Here is an 18,908-nt window from a genome sequence, read left to right as displayed (position 1 = left end):
CTATACTAGGTAGTCGTACTTATATCAAATTAAGGTACATTGATATATATAAATATATATATTTATGCTAAATAATGATAATGAGGCAGTATCTTATTATATGGTGAGGGAAACTATGAAGATTTTGCAGCATTTATGGCTTCCTCATGGGTTTTTTTTAAAAATGTCACACGTTTGTCGAGATACTCACACACAGATTTCCATTCATCGGTGTCATATTTGTCTTCATAGACTTTGAAAGCCACTGGTTTCGTGCTGCACAAATTATCCCTCAAAATTTGGAAGTTAAATAGTTCCAAATCAAAGTTATTCATTCTATCCATTCTCTTGAATCCTCTCAACGGACTGTTATCACTCATGTAATAACGATTTTTACTATGAAGCTCCAATGGTTCAAATTTGAAAAAACTTGCATGTACGAACATGATGTCTACCAAATCTTTTTTATTATTATACTTTCTTAAGAATTGATCTGTGAACGATGTTTCTAATTTATAATCCGATTCATATTTGGAATATTTATCAGGATTTCCTGCAACTTCCAGCATTGCATTCTTGTGGACTTGATAATCTTGTTCAAAATCATGTTGCATTAAACCAAGCCCTTGGAAACCATCTTTGTCATGGAAGAATCCATCGAATTCGACCTTTGATTTTACTTGGTAGTATGGTTTCCCCAATGCATGTGCTGCCGAAATAAAAGTCTCTTTATCACCTTCTCCGGATGACCCCAAAGAAAACATGTTGTAATACCATGAAGGTCCGTAAAAATTGTAGTAAAATGCAAGTAAAAGTGTGTCTAAATGTTTCTTCTTATCAATTAACATTTGGCCAGATTCCGTGGTAAGATCTGAAATTGTACCCTCCAAATCATGGAATGGAACTTTTGAAGATGTATATTCGGTTAGTTTACGCTCATCGTTTAATAAGGTTGGGAATATATCATCGTATCTACTGACTGGAGAAATATCATCCGTTTCGAATCTAACTCTTTTTTCCAGATTAAAGTCGATGTCAGCAATATTATAATATGCAGGAGGTGTGTATCTTCTCCAAATATCAGGCCATGTGATTAAACCATATTTTTGGAAAGATTCAGTTTCAAAAATGTAATTCAAATTTTTCATTGGATAGTTGTCTGCATCTAAGAATAGAATTTGATTGAAACTAGTCATTAATAAACCTAAAGCTTTTATTTGGTATGATTTCAACACGAGTTTGTCTAAAAGGTTAGGAGGAAGATAATCTTTGAAATAGATACATTTAGCGTTAAATTGAGGTAAGATAACGTTACAAAATTCGTCATCACCTTCATCCTGTGGAGGAATCAGGACTTCTACTGGCAAAGTTGTACCTGTTTCTCTTAATTTTTGAATCATCGTGAATAGTAAGACGGAATACCTACCGCCACCAACGGTTAATATACCTTTCTTTTTCTCGTCATCTTTTGAAATTATATTTGAATGGTTATCAATTAAATCTTTGATACTCTTGACATAGCTCGAGTGCGCTTTCTGCAAATCTTGAGCCTGTTCATTAGATAAGTGATAACATCTCTGTAAATTATCAAAGGATAATTTTTCGAATCTATCAAGATCATTAATACCGACATCTTTTGGTAAATCACAGCTTGTCAGTCTAAAAGAATTTTTATCTGATGGTGGATCCATTGGTTTACTCGAAATCAGCAACTCATATACTTCAGAATAGAATGCATCATATGCATTACTTTTAACCACCGATTCGACCACTGCATAAGATCTATGTTGACGAGAGATCAGAAAGATCAAACATATAAATAGTATCGAATACAATGATCTTTTCTTGAACATAGTCATTCTAAACCAGAACATTGGTTTCGTTAAGCTAATACTAGACCTGCCAAGGAGTGCTGGTGACAATCAATATGCTTTTAATGTCAAACGTGATTTTTGTTCGAGGTTATTAAATGCTACTAAAATTTGTCACACCACGCGTCATGAAATTTTGATGGATAATAAACAAAAGATGGCACGATACTACAAGATGAGTCGTCTCAATCACTGTTTCTGTGGAGACTTGCTCGAGTAGCAGCGATCGGTGGCATTGTTTGCTTGCCAACACAATATGTAAACGGCGATTGCAAGTAGTTGTATGACGGCTGGGACGGTCTTGATTCATGAATTTGCTGGGAATGCAGTAGGCATCGCTTGCACAGAGCGATGTCGTCTCTCGAGGAAGAAGTGGTTTAAGGCCATATATCTGAGTATGATGTCCAATAAATAAAGAAATAAGAGGATTAATAATATTTTAAACTATTTCAGTGTATTTATTTATATTATAAACTTGAATGGAACAAAGATAAGTAAATCAGAAAATAGATTAACTTAGATGTTCATCTTAGTTCTTCTCCAGTTTCTTCTCTTAGCGTTGTAACGGATAGTGTTGTTGGTTCTTAATCTGACCCATTGTGGTAATGGTCTGTTTTGCTTCTTAGCCTTAGCTAATCTTTGCTTAATCTTGAAAGATTTTTGAGCCTGAATAATTAAAAATAATGTTAGTAAAAAAGTCTTGGTTACATCAAGGAATGCAATGTTTGATAGTCGTGGTTGGAACGAAAAATTTTCAAAGTTCATGCGGGAAGGTTGGTGAAGACCGAATTCTGACCGCATCGTGCGTCAACTGACATCTCTTTTCGAATGTTCCTAGGGCTCTTAATCTTTCTTCATCCTTGAATATACGTGATCGCACGTCTTGATATCTCAAAATTTCCAAATGGGAGAAAGCTCAAATCATCTGTAGTAGAATTCTTAATCCACAGAGTCTATAACTATCATCTCACCATTGCAATCTTCATTTCTCATTTGTAGTTCTTTCACATACAGCCATCGTTAATATATTTGTGTATAATCTTCTACCTTTCAATATTTCGAAACCAAAATTATTGCTAAATACACACTACCTCAAATTTCAAATAATTACTTGAAGTGAAAGTTTGCACTGTTCCACTCACAATTCCAAGATTGGCCAAACGTTCGCACGGAACACTCTCCACCCGAATCTGGGCTGAACCGAGGCCATCGCTTGCGATGTGTTCTCTTGGGAAACACCCGCTGCTCTCACCCAGAAGGCGGCCATAGGCGGAGTGCTACTGGGATGTCTCCGTCTAGAGATCCAAAGCCAATGGGACTGTGACCGTTCAGTGATTTTTCCGAATTTCGACGCAACTTTATTTTTTTATGAAAATTGTACAAAATAATCTGAATTGAAATTTTTTGTCAATTTTCAGCCCATACATGTTGCATCCCGACACCGCATAACTAGTTCAACAACTACGAAAGAACAGTCACAAGAAATAAGATTAGGGTAACGTAGTTATTTGTGACTACTCGATTCACCATCTCCTAAGATTAATAATGCTAGTCTGGATGCTGCTAGTTGTCGGTTGTAGTCCCTAACTAAGTCACAAGATCAGATATATTATCTGTAAGCAGCGAAATTGTTACGGTGCTACTTTTGCTGCTCTTGGCTCCTTGCTATCTAGGTTTCTAATGATGCTCACTAGAGTTCCACTTGAAGATACAGAATTGAGGATAATGCAGTTGCCATCTGCTATAACCGACTATATTTTCACAACATTACGTGAATATTTCATCTAATTCTCGTCTGGCACACGCTTATATACGCATCGTATAGTGACATTGATGTTGCATTTCAGAGAGGCTTACTTATACTACCAAACCTGCAGGCAGCTGTGAAGGTCACATTATGCCCTTCAGCAACAAATGAGAACATTATCATAATACTTAACTGCCGCCAGCCCGTGAAGTACCCCAATACTAATCGGTGAAAGATGGTCATGTGACTCTTGTTTGTTTTACCTGAGAGAAGCTTGTTACGTAGATCCCCTTTTACAATACCTATAAACGAGTACTGGTTTAAACAGAGTCCAGAATCTAGATTAGATATAGAGACAACAGATATTTCTTTTCATGAGGTAATTGAATTTGTGGTGATAAGAAACTATGTCCAGTGATATACCGAATGTGGTTGCCTTACTGTTAAAGTTACTACAATTGGATGTACTAGATCAGGGACTCGATTCTAATCCTGAAGCCCATCTAACGGAAATATTAAGTGACTTTGGCAAAACGTTTGAAAACCTGCATGCGTATATCAGAGATTTAACACTACATGTGGAAATACAACTATTTCGTAGATTCAAGCTGAACAACACTGCTGATAACTTCAATATCACTGATTCTTCTCTCTGGTGCAAGCTTTTAAACTGCACTAAAGAACAAACTGTATTAGCATTAGCATTACAGATCATACTATCATTAGCATCCTTTTCTATTATTAATAAGCAACGATTAGGTCAATTGTTTAGTTTAAAGGATGAACTTTATAAATCACTCTCTTCTGCCCACCAGGAAGATTCATTAGTTCAATCACGTATAACTGAACTCTACACAACTATATTAGGCGTCAACTGTGAACCTCAGGATCTGATAAATTTATACACACGCATTCCTGAGCCCCATAGTATCAAAATTTTAAACTGCCTAATAACTTCTGCATGCGACATACTTTCCCACACACATCTTCAATTTGAAAACATATACAAAACCGTAAAATTCAACTATTCTAAACACTTTTATTCATCAATCTCTTTACATCTAATCGTTGAGTTCAATAATGTGTCATCCAATCGTTTCCTAACGCTTGGTCAAAATTTATACTTGGAAATCAAAGACGGCAAATTATGTGTGACTAATGATGAATTTACTGAAGCTCTCTTTGACGAAGTTGAATTTGATTCTGGTACATCATATTCTTTAACGGCGACCCTGCAAAATGGAGAATTTTCCTTATTTGTTAATGGCACTATCGCCAACAGCATAGCCTTACTCTCTAATATAGTCTTACCATTGGAACGTATAGAAATTGGTTCTATGCTATGTTCATTTAAACTTTACAGGCTTTACGTCTGGTCCGACACATTGCCTCATGAGGCTATCAAAATTATTCATGAACTGAAAAGTATACATATAGACTGTTTTGAAACTCCATGCAATCTAGAGGGCGTCCGTAGATCGTTTGGTGATGCCTTACTGCGAAAAACACATGCCTACCCAGAATTCTTACACGACCCTTACGAATGTTTCCTCAGTAATATTAAAAAGTGGGATACATGCAAAGTCCTTTTGGACTTTAGCCCTGTCGAAGAAATCTCTCTTTCATCCAATAATGATTTTTGTATCAGCTTCGAAAATTGGCAACGCAGCGACACAGGTAATTCTAAATGTTACTACTTCAAAGCTTCTCAACTGGTACCAATGTTTCGCACCGTAGACTGTATAAAGCTTATTCTTTTTGAACTCGAGACAATTGACTCAATTGACACATCTTTCGAGTATGTAGTACACTTACTCAAATTATTGCAAGTTTCTGTAATACGAAAATGGTTTGAGGAGGATTATAACTACACATTTTTAGGTTATTTGATGAGAAGAATTGTTACTAGGTTTAAACAGGGTTTGCCAATCCAGTTTTTGAATATATTCCTAGAAGCGTTTGGATGGGATTTCAATAACATTGACAAGTCAATCATTGAGAACACAACAGCGTACAATGAGTTAATTTTAAACCAGGATTTATGGTATTATCCTGGAGTGGATAATTCTATCGGTGCAGAAAGCACTGAAGTAATTAGATACATATACTTCCACCTGAATTGCCTATTGAACGACTCATATTTTTCCACTTACAATCTGGGGAAGCTGCAAGATTTAGATCTACTCCGTCATCTAAATTTCTATCACTTAATGAACTGCTACATTGATTTCAACGTAATGGCGGAGGATTCATCAAATATATGCATTACCCTCTTAAAAGCCGAATCCAATATGGCTTCTATTCATTGGCTACTTTGCTTCATTTATTTTCAAGTACAGAAGAGCGATCTAAAAGGAGCTCAGAGAAACCTTAAGATCATAGATAGACTACTTTCTTCCGAAATAAAGAGTGAAAAAAGCCCGTTAATCAAAGGTTTATCCTTAAAACACAACTTAATGATCCTAGATGAAATAGTTAAAAGAAATGGTGATCCAGTACCAATGATCAATATCATTTTAAAACTGCTTTTGATAAATGAAGATCTGTTATCTAAATTTTTACAAAATGGGGGAAGCTCTATTTTTTTAGGTATCCTTCGTGTGGTTGGAGAAAAGTATCATGTTCCTGTAACTGACATTTTATTTTTCTACTCTTTAGGTAAATCCTACATTTCTACGTCCACAACTTTTACCATAGAAAGTTACATAGCCAACAATCCTAATGTTATTATACTAGTACCGGAGTTTATTTGCATTGCACTTCGCTTAGTAGAGTTGTGGACCCCTAATAGTCCCAACGAATTTGAGTTAGATACCGTAAACGATAATGTTACTACCATATGGAAGAATCTCAGACTAATAATCTCAAGTGCTGACAAGAAAACCACCTCTGGTACTTGGCAAACTTTGATTGTGGTGTCACTCCTCGATGTACTGCCTACTTTAAGAAAGTATCAGAATCACACAATATACAAGAGTGTTTCAGAATTGACATCTATAATTATAGTTGAAGTGACTATTAATAGTATTCTACGCTCAAAAAATCACGTCTTTCATGATTATTTGATTAATTCCTTGGCTTTACGCATTCCTCATAGGGATCACATTCATCATCACTTAGAGCCGGCTGAAGCGAAATATATCGAGCTTGGTTTCTCTTCTACAATTTTGCCTGCCCTTTTGAAATCTTTAATAAGGAATGAAAGGCAGCTAGTAAAAAAGATTATTTCTCAGCCATATTTTTTGCCCAATATTATGTGCCTTCTCAAACAAATCGAACCCTATATGAAAGTGATAGAGTTTGAGATCGATTTTTATCTGCACATATATAAGTTACTTCTCATATGTGTCGATACATACTATACTGAACATGAAACTTTACACAGCCATGTATCAGAGTCTGTTCTGTCCTCTGTTTTCTCCTTCAATATCACTGTAATTTTTTATTCACTCTTAATGCAAAGACAGAATTGGAAAAATGAGGAACTATCGGATTTTTATAGGAACACATTGTTGTACCAAAGGGCCCTATTACAGCGTAAGAAGGGCGCCATGAATAACCAGCTAGTTTGCTTTTTATTGCTGATATCTTCTTCTGAATTAATCTGTAATGGCTATAACAAGCTGATCATGCATGCCGTCAGAGCTTTACTCTTATTTCATGACAAGGATTTGCAAAATATAGCTTCATTTTTCGATCATTCTAACAAAGGCCTGCTTGTATCGAAATTCTTGGAAATCCTTTCATCAAGTGACGATAGTGCAATGTCATGTTTGTTATCAATTCAAGTCAATATTTGTGGTGAAACTCAGAGAGAGAAGATGAAAATGCTTGTGATCGAAAGAATGAAATGTCAAAATGATCCTATTAGTCTAAAGGCTGAGCATTTGTTTAATGAGATACTTAGAAGGAAGCAAATATCTCATAACAAGATAAACAAGAGTTATAGATCAATTTATGAATTATTTGAAAAGGATAACCAATATGCTCACAACTACACAATGACCCTTATGGACAAAGAGTATACGTACTATATGAATGACAGGGAGGAAGATCTGATGATGCAGAAAAATAAATTGCATGAATCCGTATCACAACTAAAGCACTCGAATAATTTGCAGCAGTTAAATCAAAATATTACTACTTGGATGGTGGATACTACCGTCAACATGGATTATATGAGAAGGAGGCTAACACCGTTTTATGGACTGGAGGCTGGCAATATAAACGTGTCAGAAAGGGAAACATCCGATGTTATATTTGATACTTCTGTTAGGAGAAATAGCAATACAAGCTTTATATCTTACGATATGGTTTTGGACGTAGATTTTGCAGACACTTCTGATGTCGAAAAAAATGAAAATAGAAAGGTCTTGAAGCTATTAAAGGGTGATGACGTGATAAGAGGAATATGGAATTGCAGCCTCATTTTTGGAATTGAAATAAAGGAAGGAGTTTTAATACTTGGCGATCTTTACTTATACTTTGTCTCCGGCTATTTCTATTCAAAAGACCAAAACAAAGTTCTTAATGTACATGATGTAGCTCCCACGGCAAGAGATATTAATGTAACACTAATAACTGGAGAGGACAACAAAATTGCGTCAGCTAAAACTATGAAAGAGCACTACTATTGGGATATACAAAATTTAGCATTTGTGACCAAGAGACCTTTTCTATTACGAGATGTCGCCATGGAGATTCTCTTCAATGATGAGAGCAGTCGATTTTTGTCCTTCAAGGATAAAACTACGAGAAATAAGGTTTTTCAGAGCTTGGATCCTCTTTCTTCCCCAGAGGGAATAGAAGCGGTACTTTCGGGAGCCATAAAGGAGCTTAATATCCAAGCTACCAGTATTGGACTGAAAAATGGAATTGCCCAAAATACATTGTTTTCGAGATTTTCAAACGTTTTTACACCTCGTAGTATTGGGAGCAATGGCTTTGAAGTTACAGAACTTTGGCAGAAGGGGAAAATCTCCAATTTCTTTTATTTAATGATGATAAACATACTTGCTGGACGATCTTTTAACGATCTGACCCAGTATCCAGTATTTCCGTGGGTTATAGCTGATTATACAAGTGATGAATTGGATTTAGGAGATCCAAAGACATATAGAGATCTATCCAAACCAATGGGTGCTCAATCAGAGGAAAGAAAGAACCAGTTCATAGATAGATTTCATTCTTTGAGAGGAATTGACGATGCACATACTCCTCCATTCCATTACGGAACACATTACTCTTCTGCCATGATAGTATTGGGCTACTTAATAAGATTAAAACCTTTTACAGATTCATTTCTTATTTTACAAGGAGGTTCATTTGGACATCCAGATCGTCTTTTCAGTTCTATTGAGCGTTCATGGTCTTCAGCCGCAATTGAAAGCACAACAGATGTAAGGGAATTGACACCAGAATTCTTTTATCTTCCAGAATTTTTGGTTAATATCAATAAGGTCGACTTTGGCCAAGATCAAAATGGAAACACTGTTAATGATGTTCAACTCCCACCGTGGGCCAAGAATGATCCGAAGATTTTCATTGCAAAGAACAGAGAAGCACTAGAAAGCCCTTATGTGAGTGAACATTTGAATGAGTGGATTGATTTGATTTTTGGGTATAAACAAAGGGGAGAAATGGCGATAAATGAAGTGAACGTTTTCAACAGATTAAGCTATCCAGGTGCCGTGAATTTGGAAAAGATTGCAAATGAAAACGAACGGAGAGCTATAACAGGAATTATACATAATTTCGGTCAGACACCATTGCAGCTATTCGAGAAACCTCACCCTAAAAGGCTTTTTCTTAAGAATGAAGCTCTTTTTAAGTTCCAACAGTTATTTGATAGGATGCGCAAAAAAGTTCAACTTTTACAACCAAATGCAGCCATCTCCAATGGCACTGTCGAATATCTTGAATTAAACGAAGATACCTCGGGAAATGAATTCTGGAGGGGTTATAAATTTTTAGATGTTCAGATTGAAAAACGCCACTCCAAATTTCAAATTAAGCTAGTCTCAAGTTCGTCAATCCTTCTTAACTCTTGTTTTTTCAAAAACGTTCATTTGGCTCGAATAACTTCTTTTGCAATTAGTAAATTGCCCATATTTATCACTGGCGATGAAAATGGTTTACTAAGCATTTGGAAATTTACAGATAAAGAAGGTTCGCTCCAACTTTCAAAAGTTGCAAACCTGTGCTGTCATTTGCACGAAATCAAGAAAATCAAAGCGTGCAACAATTACAACACTTTACTTACTCTAGATGTGGCCGGACAGGTTTATTCTTGGGATATGAATACCTATCAACCTTTAAGAAAAATGTGCTCCAATGCTTCTGACATTGCACTTTCACAAATCAATGGCACAATAGCGATCTTGACAACCACTTGTGAGGTACAAGTTTACAATTTGAATGCCATGCATTATGGATCATTCAAGATTGAGCCACGAAAAATGCCAACAGCTCTGGAATTTTTAGAGTGTATACCCTCTAAGACGCTACCAAACCATACATATCTCGAGAATTATGAACCTCTATGTCTCGGATATTCTGATGGTTCTGTTGAAATATGCCAATTGAAACAGCTCGATAGAGCATGGACTTTGATTAAGATGACATCCTTTTTTACAGGTAAAACAGTTGGAATCTCGTCGTTGAAATGTGTATATCGGGCACGTGATGCGCAAAGCCAGAATGAACAAGAACCGTTGATTGAGCTCTTGGTTTCCGATCATGAAGGTAATATATACATTTGGAACTAGCATTTATATACAAAGAGACACCAAGCACTATATACCAACTATCATTGTATTTATTTTATTGAGAAAAGTGGGTACCCATTTATTGTTTCGATCATATCTTACGGAACGCAAAAATTTCAAAATAAACGATAAGCTTGAATGAAGAAAAACAAATTAAATAATGTGAATTATACTCAATAGGTAGAAATTTAAAGGAACGTTTATTAAGTAGACATATTCACAAACAACTAAATAACGGCGTTGAACCTTAATATCACGATAAAGAAAACATTTAAATTTGGCCTTTTGACTATATTATCTATTGCTCCTTTGTCGTTTCATTGATTATACTACTTTTTTGTCAGTGAACAATAAGTACACATTTTTTGGAGTTATTAATATATAGTGCAAGGAACGCATAGAAGAAAGTCCAGTTTCAAAAAATGGGGTATCCTCCACCACCTCGCAGGATAAGCGACAAGAAGAGATACTACTACTCCAATAACCCAAACAGAAGACCCTCATATACCAAGAAACCGTACACTAAACCATTTGGTACTCCATTTCCGCAGCAGGGCGTCTCAAATATCCCATCACCTTCTGCAGGACCAGTACATCCTTCTTCAAGTCGACCAGTATCTAATCTAGGGCCAGATGGGAGCGCAAGGCATTCCAGGTATGATCCTACTTCAGGTAGTAAACTACCTGTCAAAGATCTACATAAATATTCAAGTACTCCCACCAATACCACCACTAGATATTCAGGAAGTCGATATAACCCAGATTCAGAAACATTAGCGGCCTCTGCCGGTGGGCCTCCATCAAATTTTACAGAATCATCATCTATAATTAGTCCTGAACCCACAAAATCTCGATATTCAAGAAATGGACCAAGTAGGTACAATCCACAGCAACATAGTATTCCAAAGACATTATATTATCCAGAAAGTGCTACGGGATCACCTGTTTCACCTTTTCAACATCTAGCAAGTAGTAATAGACCCAGATCAATGGAGTCTATGAGTAACGAAACAAATTACAGTTATGTAGCGCAAAATATCAGTGCAAATGTTCGAAGCAACAAGCACAATAGTATCACGAACTCGAATCCTAACAGTACAAGTGGATTTTTTAATAGAAGTAATAAATGGAGAAATCATTCCGTAGCTGATCTCAATACTCCTATAGCTGAGATGAATTCTGGAAGAAGGTCTGTTTCGAAACATGATGGAGACAGATTTATAAATTCACCTCCAAGTGCCATAACTAATCGCCCCAGTTTTTCTAAAGATAATATCAATGAAGTAGAAGAAGTCAGTAATGCAAGTACTCCCGTGGAAGATCTAGATAATTCATCAACTGATACAGAACTAAAATCTTTACAGACGTCAAATCCACACTCTTTAGGATCAAGTTTAATTAATTCCGTTCCTCAAACTACCAGGGAAACTGAAAAGCAAGCACTGACAGGAAATAAAAAAGCACTAGGGCCATCATATACACCAGAATCTAAGGATGTAGATTCGACTATTAGTCATGCTGACTATCTTGATTATAAGAAAGATTTGAATGAAAACTTACAACAAACCGATCTAAAAACAATGTGGTCCTCTGGAATCGATCTGTCATCGCTCAATGTCCCTTCTCGTTCGGAAAAGGATAATAAAGAAATAAATTTAGAAAAAGAACAAATTAAGAATCTCAAAGTTAAAGAATTAGAAAAACTCCAGAACCATGAAGATAAGGAATTAGAATCACTTTTAGATAAGAGGAGCACCAGAACCTTCTTGGACCATGAATATGTATGTATTAGTGATCCAAAACTTCTGAGGACAAATTTCTCTGAAATTAAAAATGATCCTATCGTGCCATATAGTACACCAAAAGATGAAGTAAAATCATGCATTTTCCCTATGAGAGAACCAGAAATGAAACTTTGGGAACTAAAAAGCAAGGAGAGAGCCGAGATTGTGATGCATCAAAAATATCTATTCAGAAAGCCAGTAAAATCTTTCAAAGTTTATCCGTTTTTTTCTAATAATGTCTTAATACATAAGCAAGCAACCAGACCCTTATTAATAAGGTCCATACAGAAAATGAAGCGATATGAATATTTAAATAAGTTGAAACTAAAGAAGTTTTTCTTTAAATTTGAAGAAGAATGGGAACATGACTGTAAGACTTTTGAAGATGTTAGTAAAAAGTTACGAGAAGCAGAAATCGAATACAATAAAACTTTAGAAGCAGAAGACAGAGAAAGAGAAGAAAGGGAAAAAGGAATAGATCAAAGAAAATCTGTCGGTTCATCCAGAAGAAGAAATAGAGCCGATTTTGTTGATGATGCTGAAATAGAAAACGTTCTACTGCAAATTGATCCTGATTATAAACATATTCAAGCAGCTGCATCTATTCCTTCAATGATCCTTGATCCAATCGAAAAATTCTCCATGAAGTTTCAAAATGTAAATAATCTGGTCACGGATAAAAATAACTGGGCCAAAAGAGTGCTAAAGGATGGAATTGACACATTCACTGAACAGGAACATGAGTTGTTTTTAGACGCTTATTTGAATAATCCAAAAAAATTCGGAAAAATTTCACATTTGATGGGAGGTTTAAGAACAGCAGAAGAATGTGTATTGCATTATTATAGAACAAAGAAAGAAGTAGACTACAAGGCTTTATTGAAAGCAAAAAATGAAAAGAGGAAGAGTAATGCAAGACGCAAGAGGAAGAAAATCAATGAAGTAGAGAATGAAAGCCCTATTATTGAATCACCCGTTGTTGAAAAGCCACTAATTTCCCATGGTGACACCTCCAGGGTTGAAAATCATATTGAATCCGCTACGTTAGTAAAGGAAGAAACGATGGAAGTGAGCAAAAACACTCTAAATGGAGAAAGGATGGTAAACGAAAATCATTATGGACCAGTAACTGAAAGCAATGAAAAAGATAATAATGAAGTTGAAAGTCTAGCAACTGGAAAAACGGAAGATGATGTAATTGAATCTGATAGTGCGGTTGTCGTTGCTATTGATAACAATCAAACATCACAGAATATAGGACTGGAACCTCCAGTGATTCCTTTGAAATACGATGCAATTAACGAAAGTGAGAAAGATGTCCATGAAAGCTTGCATATTGATGACAAAGTTACTGATGACCATAATAAGACTGACCATATTCTATCACAAGATGAGGCTGAGATGTCTGAAGGGAATGATACGGCACAGAGGAAAAAAATGAAATTGAATGATCATAAATCTAGTTATTGGAGTGTTAAAGAAGCTAATGCGTTCCCTGACTTATTAAAGCAATTTGGATCTCGTTGGACCTTGATATCAGAAAAGCTAGGAACTAAATCTACCACTATGGTTAGAAATTACTATCAGAGAAATGCAGCTCAGTTTGGTTGGAAGGCTTTGGTGGAAGAAGCAGATTTCAGGAGAAATTCAAAAAGTTTAGGATCTCTTCAAGAGGCTCAAATGCTAATTCAACCTGACCAAAGAAGCTTAAGTAATAATATACCGGAACAACAAAAGCCAGCTCTTGGATTCTTTTCAAGCCAACCAAGCAACAACAGCTTTTTTCAAAACGTAAGTGGACAGAGCACACCAACACATCCTTTCAGTGTGGATCCTGGAAGAAGTTCCTTTTCGAAGGTCAGTACGCCTGTCTCCGATCTTCCCCCTCCAAGGCTGCCTTCTATTCAGTTACATGGTAGCGCTAATATAAGCTCGATGCGATCAGAAAACGTTGAGTTGTTAACTCCTACTCTTGGGAGCAAGGAAGATACTTTAAGTAGTTATGAAACTAAAGTACGCCCTACCTTGCCAAACAGCGGCGACCCATCTCAATCGAGTCAATTTATTGGCAACAGGAATTTTACGATAAGAAGTTTTTTAAATAATGATGATTCCAATGCAACTAAATCAAAACTTTCATCCAACATTATTAAAGGTAGAACGTCACCCAAAAACATTGTAGTTCAAGAATTACCCGCTTCATTACCACTGTCAGAAGCAAAGTCGAGTTCCATTTCTTCGTTACTAAATCCAGTGACAAACTCTAGCCTTTCCCCCGCAAGCAAAAATAACGTGACACCTTCCATGGCTATTTTCCATCCTCCTTATACCATCGCGTCACAGGCCACAAATGACACACCACATGCAGTTGAGACGAATAATACGCTGGTAAACAAACTCAATTTTGCTAACGATCCACTAGCAGCTCTAGCAGCAATCGCATCCGCATCGGAGAACACCAAATCCGCCGCTACCCAGAAGGCAAGAGAATAAGGCCAGTTCACCGTACGTATTATTATTATTATTATTATATAAATATAAGTGTAACCATAGTTCTATGACTCCACATACTCTTCTAAACATCAAAATGAAAAATCTGCTACGGCGCGGAGTCGAACGCGGGGTCTCCGCGTTATCAAATTTCGCAACAAAGGCTGCAAAATGTGCAAAAAGTTGCGTTCTTTTTTCACGTTTCTCTGCGTCGTTTTCTGTGGGGACAGAGGCTTACGCGATGACACTCTTTTGCTGTCGTTTGGCCGTTTGACGTCTTCGAAAAATTTTGGTCGGAATATATTTTTCATATGTGATAGAAACACCAAACTTCTATATAAAAAGGTCAAGAAGTTGGTTCTAAAACGGTAATTGCCTCGAGATATTGTTTGCAAGACAGTGAGATACATTACACAAGGGGACTCAATATGAATGGAACTGTTTTAAACTCTACCACTACGGTGCTAGAAAATTATTCTCTTTTAAACGACTATATGCCAACTTTAGATCGTCCTTTCTTCAATATCTCACTCTGGGATAACTTCAATGCCCTTGTAACATGTGCCACCAATGGTAGATTTGTTCCAAATGAATTCGAATTTGTCCCAGGTAAATTACCATTGAGTACGTTACCTGAAGTCCTAGCTGCTATCGCTACTTACTACATCGTCATCTTTGGCGGTAGAGCAGTCTTAAGCAACTCTGAACCTTTCAAATTGAACGGTATTTTCCAACTTCACAACTTACTATTGACTTCTGGATCCTTTATTTTACTTGTCCTAATTGCAGAACAAGCTATTCCAGTGATTGCCAGACACGGTTTCTATTATGCCATCTGTGATATCGGCGCATGGACCCCACAACTAGTCTTCCTTTACTACGTTAATTACCTTTTCAAGTACTACGAATTCGTTGACACTCTATTTTTGGTCTTCAAGCACAAGAAATTAACTTTCTTACACACTTACCACCACGGTGCTACCGCTTTACTTTGTTACACTCAATTAATAGGTACTACATCTATCTCTTGGACAGTCATCTCTATGAATTTGGCCGTCCATGTCTTAATGTACTGGTACTATTTCCTAGCTGCTAGAGGTATCAGAGTTTGGTGGAAAGAGTGGGTCACTAGATTCCAAATCATTCAATTCATCTTAGATATCGCACTTATCTATTTTGCCGTTTACCAAAAAGCTGCTCACTTATTTTTCCCAACTTTACCACATTGTGGTGACTGTGTTGGTTCCCCTCCAGCTACTTTCTCTGGTTGTGCCATCATCTCCTCTTACTTAGTTTTATTCATCAGTTTCTACATCAACGTTTACAAGCGCAAAGGAACCAAGACTAGTAGGGTCGTTAAACGTGCTCACGGTGGTGTTGCTGCCAAGGTCAACGAATACGTCAATGTTGATATCGACACTGTTGCTACCCCATCTCCTTCTCCAACCCCTGATGCTAGAAGAAGAAAATAAACAGATAGCATTTTTTTTGTATTATATGTTTTTCTATTTCATATATGTAACCTATGTTCACTTTAAATATCATTAAAAGAACATATAAAAATTACTTAAGGCCATGTTATACTTGCTTCTTTTAACAACCATGCCAAATAGAGTACGAATAATGGCTTTGAATATACTCTTACACATATGATATTTATATTTTGGTGGATAAATCTTTTGCTCTTTCCTTGGACAAAAGAAGTGCCCTCTTAATCATATCAGGTGTAACTTTTGAACCACCACCAATGACGCTCACGTGTTTGAGATTGCCCCGCTCATTTCCAATGATGGAAATTATAGATTTTATGCTAGTTTCTTCCGATTCAGTGTCTATATCTGCTATTAGAACGGTCTTTGGTTCCATGACCTCCATGTTTTCATCCTCCTCATCCACATCCAAAGATGCTTCAAAATCAATGTCGGTAATACCATAATTTGATGCAAATGAAATATTCTCTTCGTTCAATTCTAACGGAGAGCACATTTCAGGATCACACAATATATCGTAAGTTTCCTTTATCGTGGCGCTTCTGCCTTTAGTCCTTACAGTCATTTTCAAATCAACGGCTCTTTCATCTATGAACGCTCTAGGTAATTTGACTGATCTTATTGCATATATTAAAGAATTCCAACATAGGTCAAAAACGGGACCTGTACGACTAAAGACTTGAATCTTGGCATAGAGTACGTAAGACCATTTTTTATTGGATTGAAAGTCTCTAGTCAGGATATTGTCCTCTTTACTCTGTTCATCTGGATATATGACTCTGATTTCTCCATTTTCATCAGTGGTACGAATACCAGGGTTAACTGCTAACGATTTCTTAGGAATCAATCTTGAATGTAATACGCCGTCATATAATTTTTGAGAAACTGTCATTTCCTCATCTGTACAGGCACCCATTCTTCCACGCTCTACCTCCACTACAGGATGTACACTTGCATATCTCGATATGTCATTCTTACTATTTTCGCCCAGAGCTTTCGTTAAGAAATCATCATCAGCATTTACTTCGAAATCTTCTATGATACCACCCGTTATTTTCGTTATACAAAACATATCTCCACTTCTCACCACCGAAGAACCAATAACATTATTATCTGAATGAGTAGAGTATCTTGAAAGACTGTCTTTTTCCAACTCAACGTCTCTAAACTCTTCAAATCCTCTCAATGATGGCCTAAATCCCAATGAAAGATGCCTCTGGAATGAGAGTTCCGGCGAAATTCGAGCCAGCACTTCAGGCTGTAAGGTGATTGGCTGCACCTCAACGGTTTCAGCCTCCATATAATTCATCTGTCTATCCACTTTATTAACTGTCTTGTTACTTATGATGCTCATCTATCTCTATACTTGAAATATTCAATCTCACCATAAGAAAAATTTTCGACGTAACAGGATTCAATTTTCCTAATGAAGAATCATTTCTATAATAGGAATCTCATACGTATATAATGATATATTTGATGATATTTAAGGAAGTCAAAAATTGTTGACTTTGAAGATGATTTAAGCCCAATTTCACTGGGCTTGATTACTTGTTGAAATGGCTTAGTAGTACTTTAAATGGGAGGAAACTGTCTTGAAGTTTCCATTTTACGGTTGTATCTTGGCGCGAAAGAAAAGCAGTTGAACCAGTTTCGAGGTTAATGAGAAAACGTATGATTTTATTAAAGTAATGCAAGTTGAAGTCGAGTATAAAAAGACCAATTGACTTCTTAATTCTCGAGATAAATGGGTATTACTATCGTAGGTTCACTAAATTACGACTTGGTTACTTTCACAAGTCGTATTCCTGACTCTGGTGAGACCTTTAGGGCAAGTAATTTCGAGACTCATGCTGGTGGTAAAGGTTTGAACCAGACAGTCGCAATTTCTAGGTTGAGAAAGCCTAATGCTGATTACCCCGTTCGTATGATCGGTAACGTTGGTGACGATTCATTTGGTAGGGAGTTGCTGGATGTTTTAAGCCAGAACAAAGTTGATACCTCTCATGTAGGAGCTTTAGCAGGGGTCAATACCGGTGTGGCCAATATTATAGTAGAGCAAGAGAAAGGTGGTCAAAATAGAATTCTTATAGTGGAGGGTGCTAATGGAGGGACTGTTTACACGTCGGATGAGCTTAAGAGTCTGTTCGATTCCATGTATTCTCAGAAGGAAATGGTGGTTCTACAACACGAGATTCCTGATCCTGTTTCAATCATGAAATGGGTGAATGAGAACAAACCAGGTTACCAGATAGTTTATAATCCTTCACCTTTTCAACCACTGAAGAGGGATAGCTGGGCCCTTGTAGATATACTGGTGGTAAATGAAATTGAGGCATTACAAGTCGCCCAATGCACATATGATGGGAATCACCTCCGTTCTATCAAAGATTCTGTAAATAAAGATTTTATTGAAGGCTATAAACAGTTATGTAAGTTATTCCAGGCTGATTTAGTAAACGAGAATAAGTCAGCTACAGTTATAATTACGTTGGGGGTAAAGAGGCGTTTATTTTCGTCAAAGGCACAACCTGATGTTGGGTACCTGCCTGCAGTAACCGGCATCAAAGTGGTTGATACTACAGGTGCTGGCGATACCTTCTTAGGTGCAGTGGTCACGCAACTTTATGAGGGGGAGCAATTAGCCACCGGTATATCGTTTGCGACAACAGCAAGCTCACTAGCAATCCAGAAAAGTGGTGCCGCTGAAAGTATACCATCTCATGCAGAGGTAAATGCTGCAACAGGAGATAGTTAGATCATTAGAAGTTGGTTAAAAT

The 18,908-nt window shown here is 36.7% G+C and overlaps 7 protein-coding genes across 7 annotated transcripts; 4 read left to right on the top strand and 3 right to left on the bottom strand.

The window, feature by feature from the left end:
• Positions 1-113: 113 nt before the first annotated feature.
• MNN5 (alpha-1,2-mannosyltransferase MNN5) lies at positions 114-1,853 on the bottom strand (the record flags this gene model as incomplete). Its single annotated transcript, XM_003958147.1, has 1 exon — positions 114-1,853. One exon carries the CDS (start codon positions 1,851-1,853, stop codon positions 114-116), a length of 1,740 nt encoding a protein of 579 aa, XP_003958196.1.
• Positions 1,854-2,366: 513 nt separating this feature from the next.
• Positions 2,367-2,868, bottom strand: RPL39 (60S ribosomal protein eL39; the record flags this gene model as incomplete). Its single annotated transcript, XM_003958146.1, has 2 exons — positions 2,367-2,516; positions 2,863-2,868. 2 exons carry the CDS (start codon positions 2,866-2,868, stop codon positions 2,367-2,369), a joined length of 156 nt encoding a protein of 51 aa, XP_003958195.1.
• Positions 2,869-4,004: 1,136 nt separating this feature from the next.
• On the top strand, positions 4,005-10,364 carry BPH1 (Bph1p; the record flags this gene model as incomplete). The annotated part of the gene is made up of 1 exon (XM_003958145.1): positions 4,005-10,364. One exon carries the CDS (start codon positions 4,005-4,007, stop codon positions 10,362-10,364), a length of 6,360 nt encoding a protein of 2,119 aa, XP_003958194.1.
• Positions 10,365-10,786: 422 nt separating this feature from the next.
• Positions 10,787-14,641, top strand: SNT1 (Snt1p; the record flags this gene model as incomplete). The annotated part of the gene is made up of 1 exon (XM_003958144.1): positions 10,787-14,641. The coding sequence occupies one exon, from the start codon at positions 10,787-10,789 to the stop codon at positions 14,639-14,641; it is 3,855 nt and encodes a 1,284-aa protein (XP_003958193.1).
• A 425-nt stretch (positions 14,642-15,066) lies between these two features.
• On the top strand, positions 15,067-16,110 carry ELO2 (fatty acid elongase ELO2; the record flags this gene model as incomplete). The annotated part of the gene is made up of 1 exon (XM_003958143.1): positions 15,067-16,110. The coding sequence occupies one exon, from the start codon at positions 15,067-15,069 to the stop codon at positions 16,108-16,110; it is 1,044 nt and encodes a 347-aa protein (XP_003958192.1).
• Positions 16,111-16,294: 184 nt separating this feature from the next.
• Positions 16,295-17,437, bottom strand: RRP43 (exosome non-catalytic core subunit RRP43; the record flags this gene model as incomplete). Its single annotated transcript, XM_003958142.1, has 1 exon — positions 16,295-17,437. The coding sequence occupies one exon, from the start codon at positions 17,435-17,437 to the stop codon at positions 16,295-16,297; it is 1,143 nt and encodes a 380-aa protein (XP_003958191.1).
• A 438-nt stretch (positions 17,438-17,875) lies between these two features.
• Positions 17,876-18,886, top strand: RBK1 (putative ribokinase; the record flags this gene model as incomplete). Its single annotated transcript, XM_003958141.1, has 1 exon — positions 17,876-18,886. The coding sequence occupies one exon, from the start codon at positions 17,876-17,878 to the stop codon at positions 18,884-18,886; it is 1,011 nt and encodes a 336-aa protein (XP_003958190.1).
• Positions 18,887-18,908: the final 22 nt, after the last annotated feature.

The sequence above is a fragment of the Kazachstania africana genome, chromosome 7 (genome assembly GCF_000304475.1).
Source record: "Kazachstania africana CBS 2517 chromosome 7, complete genome".
NCBI lineage: Eukaryota > Fungi > Ascomycota > Saccharomycetes > Saccharomycetales > Saccharomycetaceae > Kazachstania > Kazachstania africana.
The sequence above is the reverse complement of the archived record's forward strand: the minus strand, read 5'-3'. Positions and strand labels throughout refer to the sequence as shown.